This window comes from Fukomys damarensis, unplaced genomic scaffold, assembly GCF_012274545.1.
Source record: "Fukomys damarensis isolate Sample0158 unplaced genomic scaffold, DMR_v1.0_HiC HiC_scaffold_33, whole genome shotgun sequence".
NCBI classification, from domain to species: Eukaryota; Metazoa; Chordata; class Mammalia; order Rodentia; family Bathyergidae; genus Fukomys; species Fukomys damarensis.
This window is the reverse complement of record NW_022900945.1, coordinates 19,290,607-19,314,752: the sequence shown is the minus strand read 5'-3', so window position 1 is coordinate 19,314,752 and position 24,146 is coordinate 19,290,607. Positions and strand designations below refer to the sequence as shown.

The 24,146-nt window shown below is 33.4% G+C and overlaps 1 protein-coding gene across 8 annotated transcripts in view; it reads left to right on the top strand.

Annotated features, from left to right (window-relative positions):
* The window catches only part of Col24a1 (collagen type XXIV alpha 1 chain), a 304,025-nt gene that overhangs the window by 250,147 nt on the left and 29,732 nt on the right, over window positions 1-24,146 (top strand). For all 8 annotated transcript variants that reach the window (XM_019209372.2, XM_019209374.2, XM_019209375.2 and 5 more), the window contains 6 exons: window positions 3,380-3,487; window positions 12,623-12,730; window positions 12,819-12,872; window positions 13,202-13,264; window positions 15,934-15,987; window positions 19,758-19,793. In XM_019209372.2, coding sequence (XP_019064917.1) covers window positions 3,380-3,487; window positions 12,623-12,730; window positions 12,819-12,872; window positions 13,202-13,264; window positions 15,934-15,987; window positions 19,758-19,793 — 423 coding nt within the window. The remainder of the gene's footprint in view (window positions 1-3,379; window positions 3,488-12,622; window positions 12,731-12,818; window positions 12,873-13,201; window positions 13,265-15,933; window positions 15,988-19,757; window positions 19,794-24,146) is intronic.

Below are 24,146 nucleotides of genomic sequence, written 5' to 3'. Positions count from 1 at the left end.
AGCAACTTTTATAATGTCTACTAATAAGAAAAGTGGCAATTTTTACAGAAGATAATGTTTAACTTATTATAGTTCCCTACTATCAAAGTTTTCTGTTCATCTATTAATACTGACTTATAATGAAATTTTGAATATTTTACATATTTTACCTTTGAAAATTCTTTTCACGTAGATAGGCACTGCCAAATACTACAATTCAACAGCATATGATTTTAAATGAGCAATGCATATGCATTGCTTGGAAGGAATTTATAAAGTTATATTAGACTTTTCCCTTGATACTTGTCTCTTAACAGTCATTACACTGAAGCTTAATCATTTCCAGTTGAAGATTTTGTGGACACTCCCTAATTGAATGGTCAAATGGATTTTGAAATAGAGAAATTTCCTGCATCTATGAATAAATATGCTTCTGAAACTGGGACCAGAATATTTATCCATTGTAAATCTGTGTAGGAAAGAATATTTCATTTATTTTTAACAGCACAGGAATTCGCTGCTTAACATTATTTGGGATTTGTTGTAAAAAAATGACTTTGCCACAGTATATATTTCACATATAGACATTGTATTGTTTTGTAATTTTTGGATCTAATTTATTAATAAGCATTATAAAAGTTCTAATGAAACCTACCTAATTTCCAAAGCCATTCATTGTTCACTTGTATTGAGAGCAGTTTTTCTCATTCTGAAAAACAATCTCAAAAAAAGTTTAACTCTGCTAAACCTTCAAACTAGTGTGTAATGGGACAAGTCTGACTATTCTGTTTCTACTTCTGACAAAAAATTTCACAGAACTAATGAATTTAAATCTGTAAAAGTCCAGGGAGTTCACTGTTAACACACGAGCCTAGTAACACATGCTAAATTTAAGTGTTTCCCTCACAGTACCTGAATAGTCACAGCTTTAAACAGCTTACCTATTCACGAGTAAGTATGTTTGTACCTTTTTCTAATCCAGTTTCAGTTTTATTGCCTCTCACCAGATTTCACTTCATGTTGTACTAATTTAGTCTTTTCTTAACTCTAAAAATATTCTCACTGGTAGTTATCCCACAAATTATCCACAGAGGTTAATTCTTCCATCACTTCAAACTCAGTTTTGATTCCTCCAGTGAACAACGGAGAATGTATTGATTTCTGTTGATTTACAAGAATCAAAGAAACCCCTCAAAATATTTGTCTTGTTTTTTAATTGATTATTCATGTTGTATCAGTGTCTTCACCATTTCAGTCACATTTTCTTACCAAAAGGCTAACAGTCTTAAGTTTATTTCCTATGTGTTTTAAATAAATCTCCATGAACATGGGACTTCCTGAGTTAAAACATGAACTTACTTTCATTGCAGCCTCATGCTCAATTTTTGTGCAGGAATTCTGCTGTCATAAATTTTTCTGTCACATTCATATCAAGTGGGAATATTGTCTTGGGTGCTTGATCTAACAATGTTGGGGTATACTAAATGTATTTTTTCAATTAATTTTATTGGTGCATTTAGGTATACAATATGATGACACTCATCATTGGGAATTTGTACCTTTACATGATATAGCTTGTTTTTTTTCCCCCATTCCCCTGCCTTCCCTTCAACCTCTCCACCCCACCCTATTTACAAAGACTGTTTTCATTTTATCCTTACCCTTCTTTCCTTTCCCCTACCCCTCCCACTTCCGTTTTTCCCCTTTAGACCTTTTCTTCCTATTTCACATTATCAGTTATTCATTTTGATCCCTATTTATACTTTCAGTTTCTCACACCAGAGAAACTATTTGGTATTTACACATGTGTGTACTATTTATTTCAACATTTTATCCTTACTTCTTTCCTTTCCCCTACCCCTCCCACTTCCGTTTTTCCCCTTTAGACCTTTTCTTCCTATTTCACATTATCAGTTATTCATTTTGATCCCTATTTATACTTTCAGTTTCTCACACCAGAGAAACTATTTGGTATTTACACATGTGTGTACTATTTATTTCACTTAAGAGTATGGCCTCAATGTGCATCCATTGAGCTATAAATGTCTCTGGGACCTCATCTTATTAAAAAGTTTCTGCACTGCAAGAGAAACCACCAACAGAGCTAAGAGACAACCTACAGTATGGGAAAAAAATCTTTACCAGATGTGCCCCAGACAAAGGAGTACTATCTAGAATATAAAAAGAACTTAAAAAGTCAGACCCTCCAAATTTAAAGATCCAATTCAAAAACAGGCATCTGAAATGAACAGATGTTTCTCAGACAAATAAGTAAAAGCAACAAATAGGAAAAAATGTTCAACATCACTGGTCATTCAGCGATGCAGATGAAATACTAAATGTATTTTAAGAACAGATATAGTGTCACTGTATAGTGAACACAAGGCTTTGTCACTTGATAAAGTGATCCACATTCCATTGTGTCTTAAAAATATCATTCAAAGTTAATTATCTTTTTTTGACATAACAGGTGTGTACTTGTAATAAAACCAAAGGTCAAAGAAAACAGTATTTTTCCACTTGAAACCCTCTCAAATTATAACTGCTTCACTACAGTTTCTTTTGTACCAAGCAGCAGTGCAAAGCAGTGACAGTGCCACATAAATTCTCTACTATAACTGTTTAGCCCTATTATGGTGCAAAATCAACCAAAGATAGTAAATACATCAATAATCATGGCTATTTTAATAAAACTTTATTTTATTAACTTAATTTTGCACAATTTTCACATTTCTTTAAGTATTGTACTTCTTTTGATTTTTCTCATTTAAAAATGTAAAAAACTATCCTTATGTTATGAGCTATACATATGGATGACTGGATTTGCCTTGGAAACAAGTTTGCCAGCCTTCCTTCAGGATTTGGTTTTAAGGATATACTGTCTGCTTGCTTAACTTTATTCCCAAACTATTTTTAGTAAATTTTATGTAATTATGTGTGGTTGTAGAATAGAATGCTTTTTGAGACATTACTCTGAGATATTATTCATTTTCTAGAGTTGTCACGTACACCAAAGTATACTAAAAAAAAATGTTAGACTAAAACAAAACTCACTTCACACAGACTGTATACTCCGAAGGTACTGGCAGACTTTGTACTCAGTGTTTTCATTTTTAAAACCCAAGATTAAGCCAGGGGTTTACTTCAGTAGTGCTACTGCCTGCATTACAAGTTCAAGGATCTAAGTTCACACCTGGTACCAAAAAAAAAAAAAAGATCATTATATTAACTGTTATTAGAGATCTCAAGAGAATGATGGGTGTTCCCAAAACATTTTTTGTCTTACTCACTTGGAGAACTGCTAGGCAGTACGTCAATAGAACATTTCCTACATTTATAGAGCCTTTAGATTAATGTTCTAGAAACTTCCCAGTTTTTATTTCTTATCTCTGTTATTTAGGGCATCAGAGGCAGCCCAGGAAGAACAGGACTTGTGGGAACTCCAGGTCCTCGAGGAGCAAAGGGCTCATCAGGCCTTCCAGGAAGCCCTGGAGCTCTAGGCCCAAAGGTACTTCAATGTTTTCTTCCGGTGGTTGAGCAATACTGGCTATCTGTACTGGTGCTGTGTATAGTGGCTAGATAAAAGGATTGTAAGATTAATAGCTTTTAATAAAATTTGGCTAAAACCAAAAATACATTAGGGAAAAAGATAAGTGTGTGACCTGTATATATCCACTTCCTGTGACAGTCAAAATGCATGTGTATAACCCATAATGCATTATTAACTCAGAGATAGCTATGCTTTAAAACATGCTTCGATGGGAGTGGAGCTCAGTGGTAGAGCATTTGCCTACAATGTAGAAGGCCCTAGGTTTGATTCCCTTAAATGACCATACATGTGTACCACACACACACACACACACACAACCACACATACACAAGCTGTCTGTGAACATTTGGGCTATTCTTTCTTTATCATCTACCTTCTCCAAAACAGAGAAACTGTATTTAGTATACTTCCTGTTCCTCCAGCAACCTAACCAATTAATAAATCTTGTAATAGTGTAGATTATTTTTCACAGTGAAAGTGACAGTACTTAAGTCTTACATCAGACAAAATCTCTCTTAAAAATGCAGGATTTAGAGATTAGTGTCTAAAGCAATCTCTTAAATACCTAGTATTAAGACAGTGGCACACTTACATTATTACCTCAACTTGATTTTCATTGCTGTAACTGTAAAAAATTTTCACATTTTTAGCCCATAGATGTAAACTGAAAATAGTGACCCCGTTGCTTTCTATTTACAATTTCAGCCTTTTGATAATGTTTATTCCATGAATTTTCCTTTTCACTAAAATTCAAGGTAGCATAGCAATGCTAAAATTAGGAAAACAAATAAGAAATATTCCTACCTTGCATATGTGTCAGCACACAGGATCTATATTTATAAAGCCCAGACATAATGGGTTTGCCTCAAGACAAAGAAGGATGATTTGCTGAAATTAAAGATTTTAAAAGGAAAACCTAAGTCTGTATTCCATACAAGAAACACATCTACTCCATAAATAAACTTGTAGGCTAAAAATCAAAGGAAGAAAAATGATATTTCACATTACAGATGCAGAAAGGCAAGCAGGAATAGCTATTTTCAAAGTGGACTTCAAGCAAAACTGATTGGAAGAGACAAAAATCACTGCATACTGGCAAAGAGAATGATTCAACAGGAAAAGGTTAACAATGTTAAATATACAACTTATCCACAGTTTTGGAAAAGATAGCCATGTTTGTGTGGGAAAGAAGGTCATGTTTGTCACCCAATGTAGAGTTTGCAAACAAAAACAAAATTCTGCAAATCACACGTTAGCAAACAAAAGCATTCATGAACCACTGTATATATATATATCAAATGCTGACACTCCTAACTTCATAGAACAAATACTACTGGACATAAAAGATCATACAAATATCAACAATCATAGTGGGGGACTTTAATATTCCCCAGTATTACAAACAGACAGGTCAACTACAAAAAAATCAACAAAGAAATATCTGAGTTGAACCACACACTCAATTAAATGAACTTAATAGAGATATCTATAGAATGTTCACCCTACAATAGAAAACACATTTCTCTCAGCAGCACACAGAAGACATGAAGCCATGCTTAAATAAATACAACAGCATCAAAATAATCTCATACATACATAAATCATAGTGAAATGAAACTAGAAATCAATGGAAAAAGAAAGCACAGAATTTATACAAACACATGAATATTAAATAATACACTCTTGAATAATCAAAGGATAAAAGAAGAAATTAAAATTTTCTTAGAATTAAGCAATAATGGCAATGCAACATACCAGAACCTATGAGACACAATAAAGCAGTCCTAAGAGGGATATTTATAGCAGTGAATGCCCAGATTAGAAAAACAGAGAAATCTCAAACATATAACCTAATGATGCTCTAGAAAAATAATAACAATCCAAATCTTAAACAGGTACAAGAAAGGGAATTATAAATGTAGGAGTAGAAATTAAGGAAATTGAGACAAAAAAATACTACAAATAATCAATGAATCAGTTAGTTTTTGAAAGCAGAAGCAGAGTACACAAACCCTTAGCCAACTTACCAAAAGAAGAAAAAGACCCATATCCATGCAATTAGAAATGAAAAAGGTGAAATCACAATGTATACTGCTGAAATATAGAGGATTATAAATAGTTTGAAAACATGTATTCCAAAAAATTGGAGAATCTAGAAGAAATGGAAAGACTTCTAGACACATATAAATTACCAAAACTGAACCTAGCAGATCTAAAATCCTAAACAGTCTGATAACAGGCAATGACTATGAGACAGTAAAAAAAAATGATCAACTAGCCCATGACCCAATGGATTCACAGCTGAATTTTATAACTTCAGGGAAGGATTAGTGCCAATATTCCTCAACCTCCTTCATGAAATCAAAAGAGAAAGAATACCACCAAACTCTTTTCTTGAAGCATTACGCTGATACCAAAACAGACAAGGACTTAACAAAAAAGAAAACTAGAGACAAATTTCCTCATCTGTCATACTTGGGAGTGATGCAACCAGAAGTCATTGTGAAAAGGGATTGGTTGTTTAAAAATGAGCTATTCTTGGTATCAAAAGTCACATGACAATTATATTTCAGGGTCTCTGGAGTCACCCTTACCACATTGACTAAGAAATGGTCCTAAGTGATAGTAACCAGGACAGAGTGGACTAGTTGCAGATCCCCTGAGAATTTTAAGCATTAGTATGCTCAAGTTGTTAAATACACAGTAGTTCCACCCTCTGTGGTGAAAAGCCAGATCAGCCATGTGGTTTTCTTAGGGGGCTGAGCCTGAAAGTGCTAATATTAATTCCAGCAAATTGGTTGGCCGCCTCACTGCCTACTTCCAGTACAGAGTCCAGTGATCTCATTGCTTTTTTCATCTGCCCATATGATCAGGGATATATGTATCAGCTTAGACACTTGTCACATCTTGCAGTGTACAGACAGGGGGCCACTAGAATAATGGAGGCACCTCATAAGCCCACAAGCCATCAAGCTAGTCAGAGAAAGCAGTGATTTGGGATACACAGAAGGCCACAAGCACTAAGAGCCACTGGAAACCTAGGGCAGACACCATGTCATTGTCTGACCACACCCAATAGGAAAGATGGGGCAGGATTCATCATTCACACAGCAAAAAAGTTGGCATGAAAACAAAATAGGCCTGTGACTCACAACCCATGATCCATATCTGGCAGATTCCAATAATGTAGGTCCTTGAAAGAAACCAACTACACAAACACAGAGAGAAATTTTTTTGATTCATTTCTATTTTTGTTTTGGGGGTATGGTTTCTTCTCTTTTTTATCTTTTGCTTTTCTTTCTTTCTTTCTTATTTTCTTTTCTTTTCCTGTTTGTCCTTTTCTTGTTCTGTTAACTTTCTTTGGTCTCTAATCAGATTTTTTTATCTCACTTTTCTGTCTTCACCTTCCTTTTCTGTTTTTTAAATTTTATTTCTTTAATTTTCCCCTTCCATTTTATTATTATTAAGCTTTATTTTAGCTATTTAGTTGATTCTATGCTATTATTGCTGGATTCTTTTCTATTGTAAATGGTGATATAGTTGCTTTTAGTAATACTTTATATCAATATTTGACTTGTGTTTATGTGTAAATTATTACTGCAAATCTTTTTTGTTAAAAATAGTATAGTTGCTCCTATAATTAGTTCTTACAGCATGTCAATAACTGATCAGCATTGTACTCTATCATTATTGATGATTTCTATTATTAATGGCTGCATAGTTTTTGCTTTTCACTGATTTATTATATGCCAGTATCTAGTATGTCTTCTTGTCATCGACATTACAGTAGTTCATTTTCTTGTCTATGAGTAGTGCTGGGGATCAAGCCCTCAGAAGAGGGGTATAAACACCAAACATAATCAAACCAAGGTCATACCACATGGTGACAGAATATAGCTAAAGAAATTTCCAAAATAGTGATAGAGTTTCTCTACCCTACTTGCTCTTCAACCTACAGCACAAAAAATAAAAGAAACATGAGAAAATAAGGCAACAAAATGCCCATTGAAACTCTTAACTCTCCAAAAGCTGATCTCATAGATAATGAAGTAGAAGCTACAAAAAACTAAAAATAATGTTCAAAATGTTCAAAGAGATAAAAGAAGAAACATATAAGCAAATGCATAAGATGTTTATCAAAGGGCCAAGGATTTGGCTCAGTGGTTCCACCACCTGCCTCACAAGTGCAAGGGCCTGAGTTCAATCTCCAGTACCAAAAAAAAAAAAAGATGTTTATCAAGCTCAAAGAGTATTTGCTTAAAGAGATAAAATATTCTACCAATAAAATGTTTGACAGGCTTAAAGAAAGAAATGATAAATTAATTGAGTTAAGCAAGATAATACAAGACATGAATGACCACTTCAGAAAATAATTAGAAAGTATGAAAAAAAAAGCTAGGATATGCAATATGAAAAATTCAATGGAAAGCATGGTAGTAGACTTGACCAGTGTGAAAACAGAGTGAAATAGAAGACAAGGTGAATGTAGTAGATCATAAATTTAATAAACCCATAGGGCTGGGGATTTAGCTCAATGGTTCTGCCACCTGCCTCACAAGTACAAGGTCCTGAGTTCAATCCCCAGTACAAAAAAAAAAACAAAAAACAAAAAACAAAAAAAATGACAAGATGCCAAGCAAGCTGGATCCAGCAGTTGTTACATGACTCAAAAAATTAAAAAGAAAAAACCCTCAGAATTATACAAATAAAAGAAAAAATAAAAGTCAACACAAAAGCTATAAAAATTTTATTCATTGAAATCATAACAGAAAATTTTTCAAATCTGGGGAAAGAACTTGACAAGTACAAGAGGTATATAGAATTTCAAATAACCATATCCAGAAAAGAACCTCTCCACAACACACCATAGTCAAAATCTCAGAAACTAAAAAAAAAAGGAGTGCATAGTAAAAGCTGTTAGAGAAAAACAGCAAGTAACCTATGAAGGTAAGCCCATCAAAATAATTGTCAGTTTTTCAGCACAAATCTTAAAGGGCAGAAAAGCTTGGAGTGAAGTTTTCCAATTTGAAAAGAAAATGACTATTAACCCAAGAATTAGCCTTCAAAATTGATGGAGAAGTAGGCTTTCCACTACAAAGAAATCCTTAAAAAAAAATAATAATAATAATACATGGCTATGTTTCTACAAACATTGCAGAAAATATTTAAAGGAACCCTTGACAGAGGAAGGGAAGCCACCAGCACTGAAAAGCCCAAAGGAAAGTATACATCTAACTGGGAGAGTAAACAAAAGGAAAATAATAAAGGAATTAACACTGGAAAAATAGTACAATCACAGGTTTCAATAAATGCTTTACAGTAATAACTCCCAATGTCAGTGCTCTCAATTCTCCAATCAAAAGACACAGACAGATTAGATTTTTTTAAAAAAATACAACCATATATTACCTACAGGAGACAAATTCCTTCCAAAAGGAAATACATAGACTGAAAGTGAACGGAAAGAAAGTGATACTCTATTCAACCAAAGCCCAATAGCAACTCAAAGTAGCTATTTAATTTTCAGACACAGCAGGCATCAAGCCAAAACTGATCAGAAGAAACAAAGTTAGACATTACCTACTGGTAAAAGGAATAATTCAATGGGAAGAGATAAAAATGATAAATACCTATGCACCAAATGTCAGTGCACCCAAATTCATAAAAGAAACTATTGGACTCAAAAGGACAGATGGACCCCAATACAATCAGAGTGGAGACTTCATTACCCCACTCTCACAGTCAGACAGGTCATCCAGATGTACATTAAAAATTCAGAGTTAAATCACACCATTTAACAAATGGACGCCAGGGATTTAGCTCAGCGGTTCGGTGGCCTGCCTCACAAGTGCAAGGACAAGAGTTCAATCCCCAGTACCAAAAAAAAAAAAAAAAAAAAAAAAATCACAGCTGTCTACAGAGTGTTTCATTCAACACTAACAACAGAATACACATTCTTCTCAACAGCACACAAAACTTTTTCTAAAATAAACCATAATGTATGCTTAAATAAAAATTAAAAAATTGAAATAATCCCCTAGATACTACTAAGTCACAATAGAATGAAGTTAGAAATTAACAGCAAAAGATGCCACAGAAACTATGCAAACACCTGTAAATTAAATAATTAAAAGTTCCTAGTATCAAATGATAATGGAAGCACAATGAAAACGTTCAGAAAAGGAAAATTATAGCTGTAAATCCAAACATAAAAAGAATATAGTGATCCCAGATAAATAACCTAATGATATATCTCAAGATCCTAGAGAGACAAGAACAATCAAAATCTGAAAGTAATAGTGGAAAGAAATTATAAAGATTAGGATAGAAATTAATGAAATCTACAAAAAAAGAAATTAATGAATTTAGATACAAAAGATCAATGAATAAAAAGAGCTGATTCTTTGAAAAGGTCTTGGGGATGGAGGAGACAAAAGAGAGAAGGAAAAAGGAAAGCAAAAAGAATCCAGATGATTCTTTGTGCTAGTTCACATGCAACTGAAGTTTTGTTCACGAAATCTTTTCCTATACCAATGTCTTCAAGAGCTTAATGGAAAAAAAAATCAAGATGAGGTATGTATATATAATGATTCCTATATGATGAATTTATTTACCATGTATCACAAATATACAGTAATAAAAAATGGAGAAATAGTAAATAAACTTATGAAAAAAATAAAAGGAACATACATCATGGCCAATTTGGTTTTATCCCAGAGATGCAACATACATAAATTTATAAACGTTATGTATCACCTAGACAAAAGTAAGGGTAAAATCATATAATCATCTCAACAGATGCATAAAGAGCCTCTGACAAAATCTAATACCCATTTCATGATCAAAAATTTGTGCAGAAGGACCTTATTTTAAAATGATAAACACCATTTATAAAAAACCCACTGCCAACATTATACTAAATGGAGAAAAACTGAAAGCATTTCCACTAAAACCAGGAACAAGATATTCACACTACTTTTGTTCACTACAGTACTCAAATACCTTAGCCAGAGATACTAGAAAAGAGAAATAAATAAAAAGAATTCAAAGAGGAAAGGAAGATGTCAAAATATCCTTATTTGCTAATGACACGATCCTTTCCAAAGAGGTTCCAAAAAGACTCTTAAAAGTAATAAGCAAATTTATTAAAGCAGAAGCACACAAAATAAACACAAAAATCAGTACCATTCTTATACAACAAGAGTAAATCCACTAAGAAAGAAATCAGGAAAACAATCTCATTCACAATGGCTTCAAAAAAAATTAAGTTCCCGGGAATTAACCTAACCAAAGAAATGAAAGGCCTCTATTTTGAAAACCATATTGCTCTGAAAAAAGAGATTAAAGAGGGCATTATAAAATGGAAAGATATCCCCTGTTCTTAGATAGACAACATTGTCAAAAATGGCTACATTATCAAAAATGATAAACAGATTTGATGCAGTCCCCATCAAAATACCATCTAGATAAAATAACTGTGAAATATTTATGGAAGCAGAAGAGACCCACAATAGCCAAAACAATCCTAAGCACCAAGAGCAAGGCAGGAAACATTACAATCTCAGCTTTCAGACTATACAACAAAGCTACAATAGGAAGAACAATATGGTCCTAGCACAAAGACATATTAACCAACAAGATAAAGGATACCAAAATAACCCCACTCAACTTCAGCCATCTGATTTTTGACAAGGGTCAATAATACACACTGAAGAAAAGAAAGCCTCTTTAACAAATGGAGCTGAAGAAACTTGCTGTACACATACAGGAGAACCAATTTTGATTAATATTACTCATCCTGTACTAAAATCAAATCAAAATGAATCAAAGATCTACACACAAAAACAGAAGCATTGAATCACCCAGAAGAAAAAAAAAGTGGTAAAACTCTTGAAAATACAAGCATAGGCAAAGACCTCTTACACAGAACCTCAAGTGAACAAGAAATAATACTGAAAATCAACAAATGGCATTACACTAAATTAAAAAGCTTCTGCACAGCAAGAGAAATAACCAACAGGATAAAGAGATTACCTTACCTACAGAATGGCGAAAAAAATCACCAGCTTATCCTCAGACAGAGGACTAATATCTAAAATGTATAAAGAATTCAAAAATATTAGACCACCTAAAATAAAAGGCCCAATAAAAAAATGGAAAACTGAAATGAATAGACACTTCACATAAGAAATACAAATGTCCAATAAATACATAAACACTATTCAGCATATTTGGTAAATCAAAACAACACTAAAATTTCACCTTATTCCAGTAAGAACAGCCATTATCCAGGACTCAGAAAATAGCAAATGCTGGTGAAGTTGTGGGGGAAAAGTGAACCCCTTATGTATTGCTGGCAGGAATATATAGTAAATATATATAATATATATAATATATAGTAAACTACTATAACAACTTTGGAAACCAGTCAGGGGGTTTCTCAAAAAACTAAAAGTAGAAATTCCATTTGACCCAGCTATACCTCTCCAGGGTATCTTCCTGAAATAGCTAGTCATGATACTACAGCAATGCAAGCATACCCATGTTTCTAGCAGCACAACTCACAATAGCTAAATAGCAGACTATGTGCCCATCAATGAATGAATGTATAAGAAAATATCATATATAGAGAGAGATTTATAGATATATAGAGAGAAAGGAGTTCTACTCAGCCATTAAGAAGGATAAATTTGAGTCATTTGTAAGAAAATGGATAGATCTAAACATCATAATGCTAACTGAAATAACTCAGTCACAAAAGGTTAAATATTGCAGTTTCTCACAAAGCCAGAATATAAATAATTTAAAGAGCAAAATAAAGAGCCATGTTAGGAAACAGGGAGGTGTACTCTGCATAGCTGGGAAACGGGGATCTGGGAAAAGAAGGAGAGATAAATCAGAAGGAAGAGAAGGGAATAAAAATAATCAAATACATATGGCAAACACCCAAGGTAAATGTAATTAGTATGTATTATAAACATGTTCTAATAAAATGTAAGCCAGTATGTTTATAAGCTCTGAGGTTGAGATCACTATTCTTTTTTCTTTTTCTTTTTCTTTTTTTTTTTTTTTTGTGTGTGTGTGTGTTGATAGGGTGAACAAGGACTACCTGGTCAACCTGGAATTCAAGGTAAAAGAGGTCACCAAGGAGCACAAGGTGATCAAGGACCACATGGAGAGCCTGGTCTGAAAGGGCTGCCTGTATGTTCCAACTCAGAAATTCACCAAGCTATTTACAGAACAGGTCACCAGGGTACAGCAGTGATCCTCATATCTGTTTCCATTGCAGGGAGAACACGGTGATCGAGGTTTGACAGGTTTCCAAGGATTTCCAGGCCCCAAAGTATGTTTATATGTTTTTTGCTACTCACGTGGCTATGTAGGAAAAAAAAAGATGTTGAAATACTAATACTCTCCAGTTTGAAGTTTTCTTTTTTTTTTAAACTGTAAAATGTCAATTGGCAAAATTGTATATTTAATTTTTGAAAGTTATTTAAAAACACATAATTATGCATTTTCTAGTAATTATATTGTGTGATTTTCTCTTGTTTCCATTTTAAGAGCAATTTTTGAAGAGCTGGTTATTCATAGATTGGTATGAGATTATTTTGTTTATAAAACATTCATATTCTGCTAATATTTTTTACTTTTTGTTTCTTACTCTATGTCTAGGGGCCTGAAGGGAATGCTGGTTTTGTTGGAATATCAGGTCCTAAAGGTCCTATTGGGCAAAGAGTAAGTGTAAAGTCTTCTGCCTACTTAGAAATTATGCTTCGTTGCTTATTGTAGGACTTACAAATGCTAAAATTAGTATATTCCAAATTAATAATTTAATAAAATTACTTTTGAAATAGAAACTCAGAAGAGTTTAACCTTTGCAGTTCATAAATTAGGTTGACCAAAATATCCTACAGACCACCCATAGTTCCCAGTTCTTACTTTAAAAAAAATTACTGTGAAGACTGGACAATCTGTTAACTCACATCAGGAGCAAAAACATACAGAAGTTTCATTTTATAAGCATTAACATAACCAGAGACCACCTCCATGTACCACCTGAGGAGGCCTGCCTGTAACCACACTTTGAAAAATATTTCCTGATAGTTATGTATTTTCCCAATTAGGGGGCAGTTATCCCAAGATAGTGGTGAGAGTTGTCTAAAGAGTTTCAAAACTCGAGGTCTGAAGAACTCAACAGTTCATTAACTATATTTGCATACTATAGGAATATAAATAAGCTATCAAAAGTTACTGATTATTTTGCTTTGTTTTTGTTTTGTCAGTCTCCTAGTTGATCTATGATATATAAAACTGAAATTTAAAAAAAGGTTTTAAAAATTGGTTTGGTTGTAGTAGTAGTATCACTATGGCTAACAGAAGATTCCAGAGTGAGTGCGGAGAGAACAGAAAGAAGACAGGATGGAGTTTAGTTTCTGGAGAAAGTAGTCTTGAAGAGCTTTATAGCTGAAAACTATTATCTTTTTTTTTTTTTTTTTTTTTTTTTTTTTTTTGGTACTGGGGATTGAACTCGGGTCCTTGCACTTGCAAGGCAGGCCACCGAACCACTGAGCTAAATCCCCAGCCCTGAAAACTATTATCTTGTACAAAATGCTATAAAGTTATATTTTAGAAATTCTACACTCCTTCCCTTTTAAAATATTTTCAGTAATACAAAGAGCAATATTATTTGTTTTAAAATGCCTCCTAGTATTGCTTCTGGTGTAAATTTATTATTTTCAGGATTTCTGAAGAACCAAGGAAACTTGGTGCTTTTACATACAGTCCAATTCTTGATTGCTTGCAAGTAGTTTATATATGAATAGGCTACTCTATAATAAATATTGCTCTATACTCTTATTTATATTAAATTCCTCCACTAATTACAGCCTTTCATTCTAGTTGATTATCAATTAATTCAATCTTTCCTTGATTTTGTCAAAGTAAAAGTGGCTGCTTGTCAAGCATGTGTTCTATGCAGGGTGTCATGAAATGCTGATTCTCTGTGGGCCACAGTCTGAGTCCATGTTGCTTTGCAGGTCTAGAAATTATCATCTCATTAATAATAAAGTTTAGATAACTAGCTCACAACTACTAAGATATAAACACAGATAGGTCATTAGAGGAGACAGGTGAAAAGTCTTGGTATGTTAATATTTAGTAGATTCCTATTGTGTACCAGGTACTAATGTTCAGTTTTTGTTCCTCATTTCATTGAATTCTCATAAAAATTATATGAAAGATACTATTATTCCCATTTTGCAGATGTGGAAGCTGAGTCTCAGAAAGATAATTTGTTCGATACTATGTTTGGCTAGTAAAATAGAGGAATCAGAAGTTGAATGTCTATCTGATTGATTAAATCAGGTTTTAGGGTTGCTTGCAAACTACACAGTTGGAACAAATAATGAATACTAAGTGAGCTAGTGCCTAGTTCCTGTCCCAAAATCAATAAATAGCTATTAAATAAAATTAATTGAACTAAAAAGTCTGGATTGCCCATTATTTTAAAGATAGCTGGTAACCACAATTAATTATGAATTAAATTCATAGCACCACATCTTTTGAGTACATTTAGGCAAATTTAGACAGTTGTTCACTCTTTTGATTTTTTTTTTTTTGGTACTGGGGATCAAACTCAGGACCTTGTGCTTGCCAGGCAGGTGTGGTACCAGTGAGCTACATCCCTGGCCCTTAATCTACTTTTTCTACAGGCCTGGTATACCTCTCTATTCTTTTAACAGATCATTATTTCAGAGAGTCACATTAATTTATTTTATTAGATTAAAGCTTTCTTGAGTTGTTTAGTAATAAAAAGTTAAAGAAACATTTGATTAGGTTAAGAAAACAAGTCTCTTGATTTGACTGGATTTTTTCAAATTCAGATATCGTATGTATAAATTATTACAGTCGATTTCTGTGTTTAAACGTGATTTCTTTAGATTTAGACTATCAGGTGATTTCTGTCATTCTAGACCAAGTTAGTATTAAAGCTACCAGTGGATAGATCATATGACATTATATTTCAAATTATCTATTCCTACAGCATCTGTATAGAAATTTTTTCAAAAATTTATCACTCTTTTATTTTAGAGAAAATGCTTCATTGGATTTGTCACCACATAAACACTGTAATTGTGATTGATATTTGTTATAAATTTTACATATATAAAACATTGTATATATATATATGTATATATTTGTATCTTGAAGGAAACTGCAATAATATACACAGTTGTGTCACATATTGTGAATCAAGATAACTATGGTTTATGCTAATATTGTAAGATTTTATATAAAACTGTAACTTTTTGGATGTGGCTACTTCACCAATGTAAGAAAATTCTCTAGAGTTTTTCTGGATTATTCTCAGAATGAGCCTGACTATCTTTCTTTAACCCCAACAGGGAAACACTGGCCCTCTTGGCAGAGAAGGTATAATAGGCCCAACAGGTAGAACTGTAAGTTTGTTAAAATATGGGTCTTTTTTCTTTTTATATATTTTTCTCCTTATTCCTGTTTTTAGAACAATCCACCAAGAATCAGCTCACATATTAAGAAGCAAAGGACAAAAATAAATGCATATTTTTCTTCTGGAAGGTCATTCCTGAGAACATAGGGATCATATATGTAATGAAGGTGTGAAGAATAAAGGAGCTGAGAAAATAGAAGTTGGAGAGAGGGGATCACCATAAGCATAGAGATGATCACCAAAGCAATAAACTGGGATCAATTTTCAAAATAAAAAAAAAATCATAGTAGAGGAAGGGCAGGCCACCAAGATTTGAGTATTTTACCACTGTCTATGGCCATACTACTCTGAATGCACCCAACCTCACCTAGAAGTACCCACTACAAGGGAAAAGTAATAGTTTGTCAGAATAAAAGGAAAGCCAAGTGCAAGGTTATACAGACAAGATTTCAAGAAAAGACTGGTCAGTGGTGATCTTTAAGAGACTAAGTTGTAATACAAGATGAAGTACAGATTACAATAAGAAATAGATGAAAATATTTAATAACTTTTTCTCAAATTCTTTTTTTATTCTCATGAGTTTGGTTTTATTTTGACCCTTTCCCTCTAACATTTTTCAAATTGTCACAGCAAACTTCTGGAATAAATATTATTTCCATTTAATAGATGAAGAAGCAGATGAGATTTATACAGGTTCACCTAGTTATTCGAGGTAAAAGAGACAGTGAATTCCACAACTGATGTTTTTTACTTCAAGACCAGAGCTATTTCCACCCTATTCAAGCTATTTCTGGAAAGGAAATTGAGGCAATATATTGCCAGTGTCTTAAAAAATTTGATGTATAAAACAAGTAAGACAATGGCTGAGAAGGTGGTCATGGGAAAAATTTTGTAATCCTATAATAGTATAAACATGAAAAGGAACACACTAGAAAGGGTGAAATTGAGACTTAGAGAAATTCAGTTCCTTCAGGGAATTAATGTTTTGAATCAATTTTATATAAACACAGATGAAAAATTAAAATTGAATGTTTCAAGAATTAAGCATAACTATTATCTTTGATAAATTTGAAGAATTCACCACCAAAATTACTAGGTTTTTCATTAAAAGGAGAAAATGTGTAATACAGCATTCTCTAGACTTTCAATTTTTGCCACTCAGAGCTATATAAGATTGTAAGTGGGAGAGTTCTCATATTTCAGTGGGTGGTTCCCCAGCAAGCTAAAGAGCACATATTGTTCTGATTATGGAAGGATTGTTCTCTTTTGTCAAAAATGTGAAATATTAATTGGTCAAGGAAAATATGATAAAGAAATGTCTCAATTAAAATATCTCACTGTTTTGTTTACAGATAGTTCTTAAAGAGCCTTATAATATTCAGCATACACATCAAATTTTTTCCATTCTAAGATGAAAAGTTCATTATGAAAAAATAAGCATTTGAGAATGGCAAAAACATTGTGAAAAAATAATCGTGGAGCAAGGATTTTACTTTTCCAAAGAAGAAAACAGTAGTATTACAAAGTCATTGTAAATGAAATTATACATATAACAAAATTGTATAATAGTAAAAATAATAATTAGATCATTATAATAAACTAGAGCTCAGAATTAGAACTAACATATAGAAATTTAATTATAATGAAAATGGTAAGTCAGGATGATTTGGCTGCATGTAATAGGAAACCTGATTCATATGAGCTTTAACAAAAAGGAAAATTATGTTCCATTATAGGAAGTAAGAGCTTCAGATTTAATTTAGTGACTCCACTATGTTGTCCAAGACCAGATTCTTTTCAGATCTCTACCCTTCTATCCTGAATGCTAGCTTCATATTTAAGCAAAAGGACTTATAGCAGTGATGGTGAACCTTTTATAGCTTTCAGTGATAACAAACAGCTGGATGCAGCATACATTCCATAGGTTCAACACCACTGAGACAATACAGTTTCTTGGGAATCACATTCAGATGTTGCATATTCCTAGTATCTAACAGACAAGCATTCAACCATGTGGCCTCTTCTACACCAGTGATAAGAAAGGGAGATAGAATTACTTTGAGTACCATTACTGCTATAAGATATTAGAACCTGGTTTCACCAATATTTTGTAAATCCTAGATTAACTTTTAAAAACTTAAATGTAAAAAATTGAAATAAGATTCTTGGAAAAAATCTAGAAAATTAAAATATAGCTTTAATTCAAAGAATTCAAAAGTCCATATATAAGAAATCTGATCATTGTGAAAAATATACATTTTAAAAGTTTTACATTTTGTGTGGAATAATATTCCTAAATAACATCCAAAAAATAATACAGAATGGGAAAATATTTGCAAAACATGCAATATGTAATGGGTTCTTACCAGGATCTCTTATAAATTGATATGAAAAAGAAAAATAATAGAAGAATGAAGAACAAATCCAAAAAGCCAAGTATTATTTTAAAATATACACACCTAATTTTAAGTCAGACAAATGCAAATTAAAGTAATTATATCTAACTAAAGGAAATTACATCTAACTTCCCTTGTAGAAATGTGAATTATAGCTGATATAGAAAGATATTTGTTCAAATATAGGTACATATACACTTTAACCAGGCAATTTCTCTGTGGGGAATTCATCCCACAGATATAAAATCACCCAATACACTTAGAGAATTTTACAAAGATTTTTTTTTCATAACGCCCTATTGTTGAAATCATGTGAACACTCCTCTGCAAAGGAATGCTTAAATAATGTTCTAATCACCTCATGAAATATTATGCAATTATTAAAAAGAATTTTGTATATTTTGCTTGGCTGAATTTCAGTTATTTCAAGATACATTCTAAGCAGAAAAAGCATGATATATAGAACTTTATATAATTATAATTATGTAGCGGAATGTGAATTGGCATGAAAACCATTGGAATTATAAAGGTATAAATTCAAGTTACATAAAAGATAAATAGCATCATTTTTACAAAAAAAATAATTTCCATAACAATGGAGATAAAAAATGTTAACAAGAGTTTACAAAGTAGTTGGTTCACTCAAGAACAGCAGACACTTTTCAAAGTGCATGTGGAACATTCACCAAAATAGATGATATTTTAGGCAGTAAAACAAATTTTACTAAACTTAAAAGAACTGACATCAAGGTATATTCTCTGGCCAAAATGGAATTAAACTAAAAATCAAAAACAGATAACAAGAAAATCTCCAAAAACCTTAAAATTAAATCACACATTTCTGAATAATCCCAGGATCAAAGAAGTCTCAAGGAAAGTTAGAAGAGACTTTGAACTGAGTGAAAACATATACAACCTCAAAATATGCTCTATGCAGCTCAGAAAGAAGAAGTGAAAGAGAAGATGGAAGAAAAGGAGGAAACTAGCTTAGAAGCAGGATTTTCAAAGGCTGAGGAAACAAATACTAAAATTACCTTTAATTTAGAACTTCTTTTCTAAATCATTCTGTGTATGATTGTCAGATCCACTGTTCTGATGTGAATGAAGGATTATCTTGAAAATCCCAAACTCACTTTAAGGTGGAGTTAGAGATAGTAAAATAGACAGCATCATGAATCAATAGGTTATTCTTGGTTTGCTTTCCTTTATTCCGGAAAAGAAAATTAAAATATATATAAAATTAACAAGTTTCACTAGAGAGAAAAGTAAAATTGCAGTGTCATGTTTTAGTGTACAACCTCAACTACATTTGATACATAACTATCAATTATACTGAAGTAGCATTGTTTTTACCCCCTTGCAGGGTCCCAGAGGCGAAAAAGGCTTTAGAGGAGAACCTGTAAGTTAAACTACATTGTGACCATAGTAACCCTTGCACTAGGGTATAAGCTAGGGGGAATCGAGGATCTTGTTAGAATTATTCATTATTATGTCTTTGATACTTTGATATAAAAATAAAATTATATTTTTCAAGAAGAATTAACCTATGTGGTATATTGCACTGAAATCTGATAAACCTTAAAACATTTAAGGGCTTGCCATTCTTCCCAAATCACTGTGTGAAAATGGTATTTGCTTTGTCAGGCATCAGGAGAGGAGATGGACATCTTCACTGGTAACAGAATAAGAGCTCTGCCAACTGGCTTTAGGTACATACCCACTTTATCCAGTGAGAACTGACCAGGGCTGCAATGCAGAAGTGAATTATTAGTTGTGTGTTTCAGGTGATTAGAAACAATAGTAAAGGGCTGAGTCAATGGTATTTTTAGGACCTAAATGGCTTCATACTGGCACTATTTCCCATATTTTCAGAGTGTCAGGGCCAGGGATTTAGCTCAGTGGTTCTGCCACCTGCCACGCAAGCGCAAGGCCCATGTTCCATCCCTGGTACAAAAACAAACAAACAAAAAAAAGGATGTCAATTCTTCCAAGTTAAAGGAGATACCTTCATTCCCCCATCAGAGATTGCACTGAGCTTTTTTTTTTTTAGTAAAAATTGTATTGTATATATTATGGTATAAAACATAAAGTTAAAGGACACATACAGTAAAAAGGGTAACATAGAGAAGAAAATTAACATATACATCATCTCACATAATTGCCCTTTTTGTTGTTTTTGTGATAAAAGCAGCCAGTATTTTACATAACAGGAATCCTCCTGAAATTATTGAAGCAGCAGCCATAAGCAGAAGACAGGCATGGAGTGAATTGGAGAACATTGCAAGTATACAGTCTATAAGAACAAACTTAAAGATAGCAGTAAAATCTTGATTAAAAGGTAATGAGATTACTTAGTGAGATTTTTTTTCCTTCTCATAATAGTTGCTTGGGACTCACAATACATAATATACTGGTATATTAAAGAGCTGAAAAGGGGTAATTACAGTGATACTATGCCTCAGTTCACGAACCCAATTCTTACCATGATTCTGGTGGTAAACTTCTCTTCTTGTCCAACTCAGTTTGCCATCAGAATCATGGAAAGAATGGAGTTCATGAACTGAGGTACCACTGTATGTATGTTTAGATAACCTAAGAATTCTAAAAGGACATGACAACAAATGTGTTAAAGTTGTGGAAATGTGACCCTTGCCATTTCTCAGTAGACTTCACATAACAGGAAACAAGAATACATACATAAAATGAAGCCATATCCTTCAGGAGGAATAGGAATGAGAAAGAAAAAGTAAAGAGATGAAACTAGTTAATTTCCCACATCTCTCTGGCTCTGCAACCCTCCTGGACTTATGCTTTCCAAGTAATACGGCTAGAACACAAACTTCAATCAGGATTAGGATATTTCAACTATATGTAGCAATATCCCACAAGCATTTCATGAGGGGAAAAAAAGCTGAGTGGCTCTGATGGATTGCAATTTCATATTGTACTAATAGAAATATGCCACCCAGAATAAAGCAAGAAAAACAGACAAAGTTTAAGGTCATTTAGGGAAAAAAACTCTCTCAAATTGATCTGATAGCATGTCGTGGAAGGACCAGCTGAAATATCTGGGATATTTCAGAATCAGCTTCTGCTAGACTCTGTAGCCTAACCCTCTCCTTATGCTTTCTGTTCTCTCCTCATTTCTCAGTTTTGCAACTATTTCTCTAATATTGTCTATATCCTTCTAGTTCTACTCTTCAAGTTTCAAATTGCAAAAGATCATTTGCTTGGGGTAGACCTGCTGGTATCTTGGACATACCCTGCTCCCACCCCTGGTCATAATTCTTAGTACTTGGGACCTAGTATAATGCCTGGTACCAATGCTTCTTAAATGTCCTTAATCAAAAAAGCTTTTCCTAATTAACCTACATATAATAGCAATGTCCCATCCTTCTGGGACTCTTTATCTTTCCTTAACCTCTCTTCCTTTCTACCTGGCATGTTAAATATGTATTTGGTTTTTTACTATGCCTCCCTTCAGTAGAATGTAGGCTCCTGACACAGACATTCTATCTGTTGTTATTGCTTGTTTTAATGTTGTGTCTACACCTGACAGATCTGGTCTAATACATGGCATTCAAAATATATTAAGTGAATTGGTAACTGAAGTAGGGAAGGTTTGGGGTTTGAGATATGATTTTTTTGTTTTGGTTTTGGTTTTGGTTTTTTGAGACAGGGTCTCACTATGTAGTGGAGACTGACCTGGAACTCACTGTGTGGCCCAGGCTGGTCTCGAACTCACAGTGATCCTCCTGCCTCAGCCTCCTGAGTGCTGGGATTACAGACGTGCACCACCACACCAGGGTTGAGATATGATTTTTCTCTTCAAATATTTGAAAGGTCTTAGAGAAGAGATCAATTTCTTTCTCTTATATACAATGAGTTCCACTAAGGCATGAAATATATTTTATATCATTAGTCCCCAACATCTGGCACATAAGCACATAAAAATATTTCCTGAATAAATAAAACACTGCAAAGTTATCTTACTTGCCTCCAGCTTGAAAGTAAGAAGGATGGCTTAAGCATTATAAGGAAAAATTAAGGTATGAGAAAATACATCTTAAATGTCAACAAATTTAAAATTAAAAGCATACATGCTTATATTTTTTAATTTTACAGATAATATATCTCCAAGTTCTTTTGCTTCAAATATACATTCCTTTTATATCCATATAAACTTTAAATTTAAAATTTCCAACCACTTGCACATGTGTACATCCTTTCTTCAGATAAGAAAGCATGGGGACTAAAATTGATATGGGGCTTAAAATTACAATCCTGAAATTAACTTTGGACACCAGGCATGGTGACGCACAGTTGTAATCCCAGTGTTCTGGAGGCTGAGGCAGGATCATCACGAGTTCAAGGCAAGCCTGGGATACATAGCAAGTTCAAGGACAATCTGAACTAACATAGGGAGACTTTATCTTAAAAACAAACAAAAAAATAACTGTGCAGATTATCCACGTGTGCAGCAACTCATTCAAGGACATGTAGCAAATTAGTTACAAGGACAAGACTAGATCCCAGGTCTCCCAGTTCTTGTGTAATTGTATATTTCTATAAATCTTAAGTCATCTCAGAACACTAAAGATTAGGAACAAGATGGGTGACAAACCTGTATCAAGAGTACCCAGCTCCTCACATGACAGCTTGAAGAACAGATTCTGATTTGTGTCACATCCTATGCTTTGTAACTATTTCACTCTAATGGCTTTACTGTCTAATAAGTCTTATTTACTCTGACTAAACTTTCAATTTAGCCCTCTGTGGCTCGCAACAAAAGCCACTTGACCCTCCATCCAAAAGAAACATTTGACAATGTCTAGAGATATTTTTGATTGTCACAGCTAGAAAAAAGGGAGGGTTGCTATTGGCTTCTTATAGGTAGAGACTAAGGATGCTACTACATGTTCCACAATTGCAGCTTCTAAATTTATAAATGAGAAAATAGGGGCTCTCTGCAACTGACCAGTCTGAAGAAAACATCGTGAACCTAAATCAAGATTGAATTTACATAAAGGAAATGACATACAGGATGTACATAAAGGGAAATACATACTAATGTTCAAGGGTATGCATTCATCAATGTTTTTTAAGTCAAATGATAAATGTGTTAGCTTTTTTTGCACTGTGAAAATACCTGAGAAAATCAATTTTCAGGAAGAAACTTTATTCTGGCTTACAGTTTCAAATGTTTCGGTCTGTGGTTACATGACTCCATTGTTTCTGGGCTGTGGTGAAGCAGAATACCTCCGCAGAAGGGCATGGTAGGACACAGCTGCTCACCTTATAGCAGCCAGGAAGCAGAAAAAGTGAGAGAGCCAGAGAATATGGGGCCAAAAGCTAGATACAGCCCTCCATCATGACTCCATGACACATTTCCTTCAGCTAAGTTCCACTACCTCACAATCCCACGAAAGTATGATCTTTTCTTTTTTCTTTTTTTTTTTTTTTATTGAGTTTATTGGTACATTTAGGGATTCAGTACAGTTACATTCATTGTTGGGATCATGTACCTTTACATGGCAAGTCTTGATTCTCATTTTTTTCCCCTCACCTCTGCCCTCCCTTCACCCCCTCTCCCCCTCCCCATCTACAAACACTTTATTTTCATCTTTTCATTCTCTCACATTTTTTTCTTTTCCCTTTTTGTTCTTCCCCTACGTATCACACCTTCCCTACACCTTTAGCTCCTTTCCTCCCATTTCTAAATGTCAGTAATCTTATTAGAATCTTATGCATT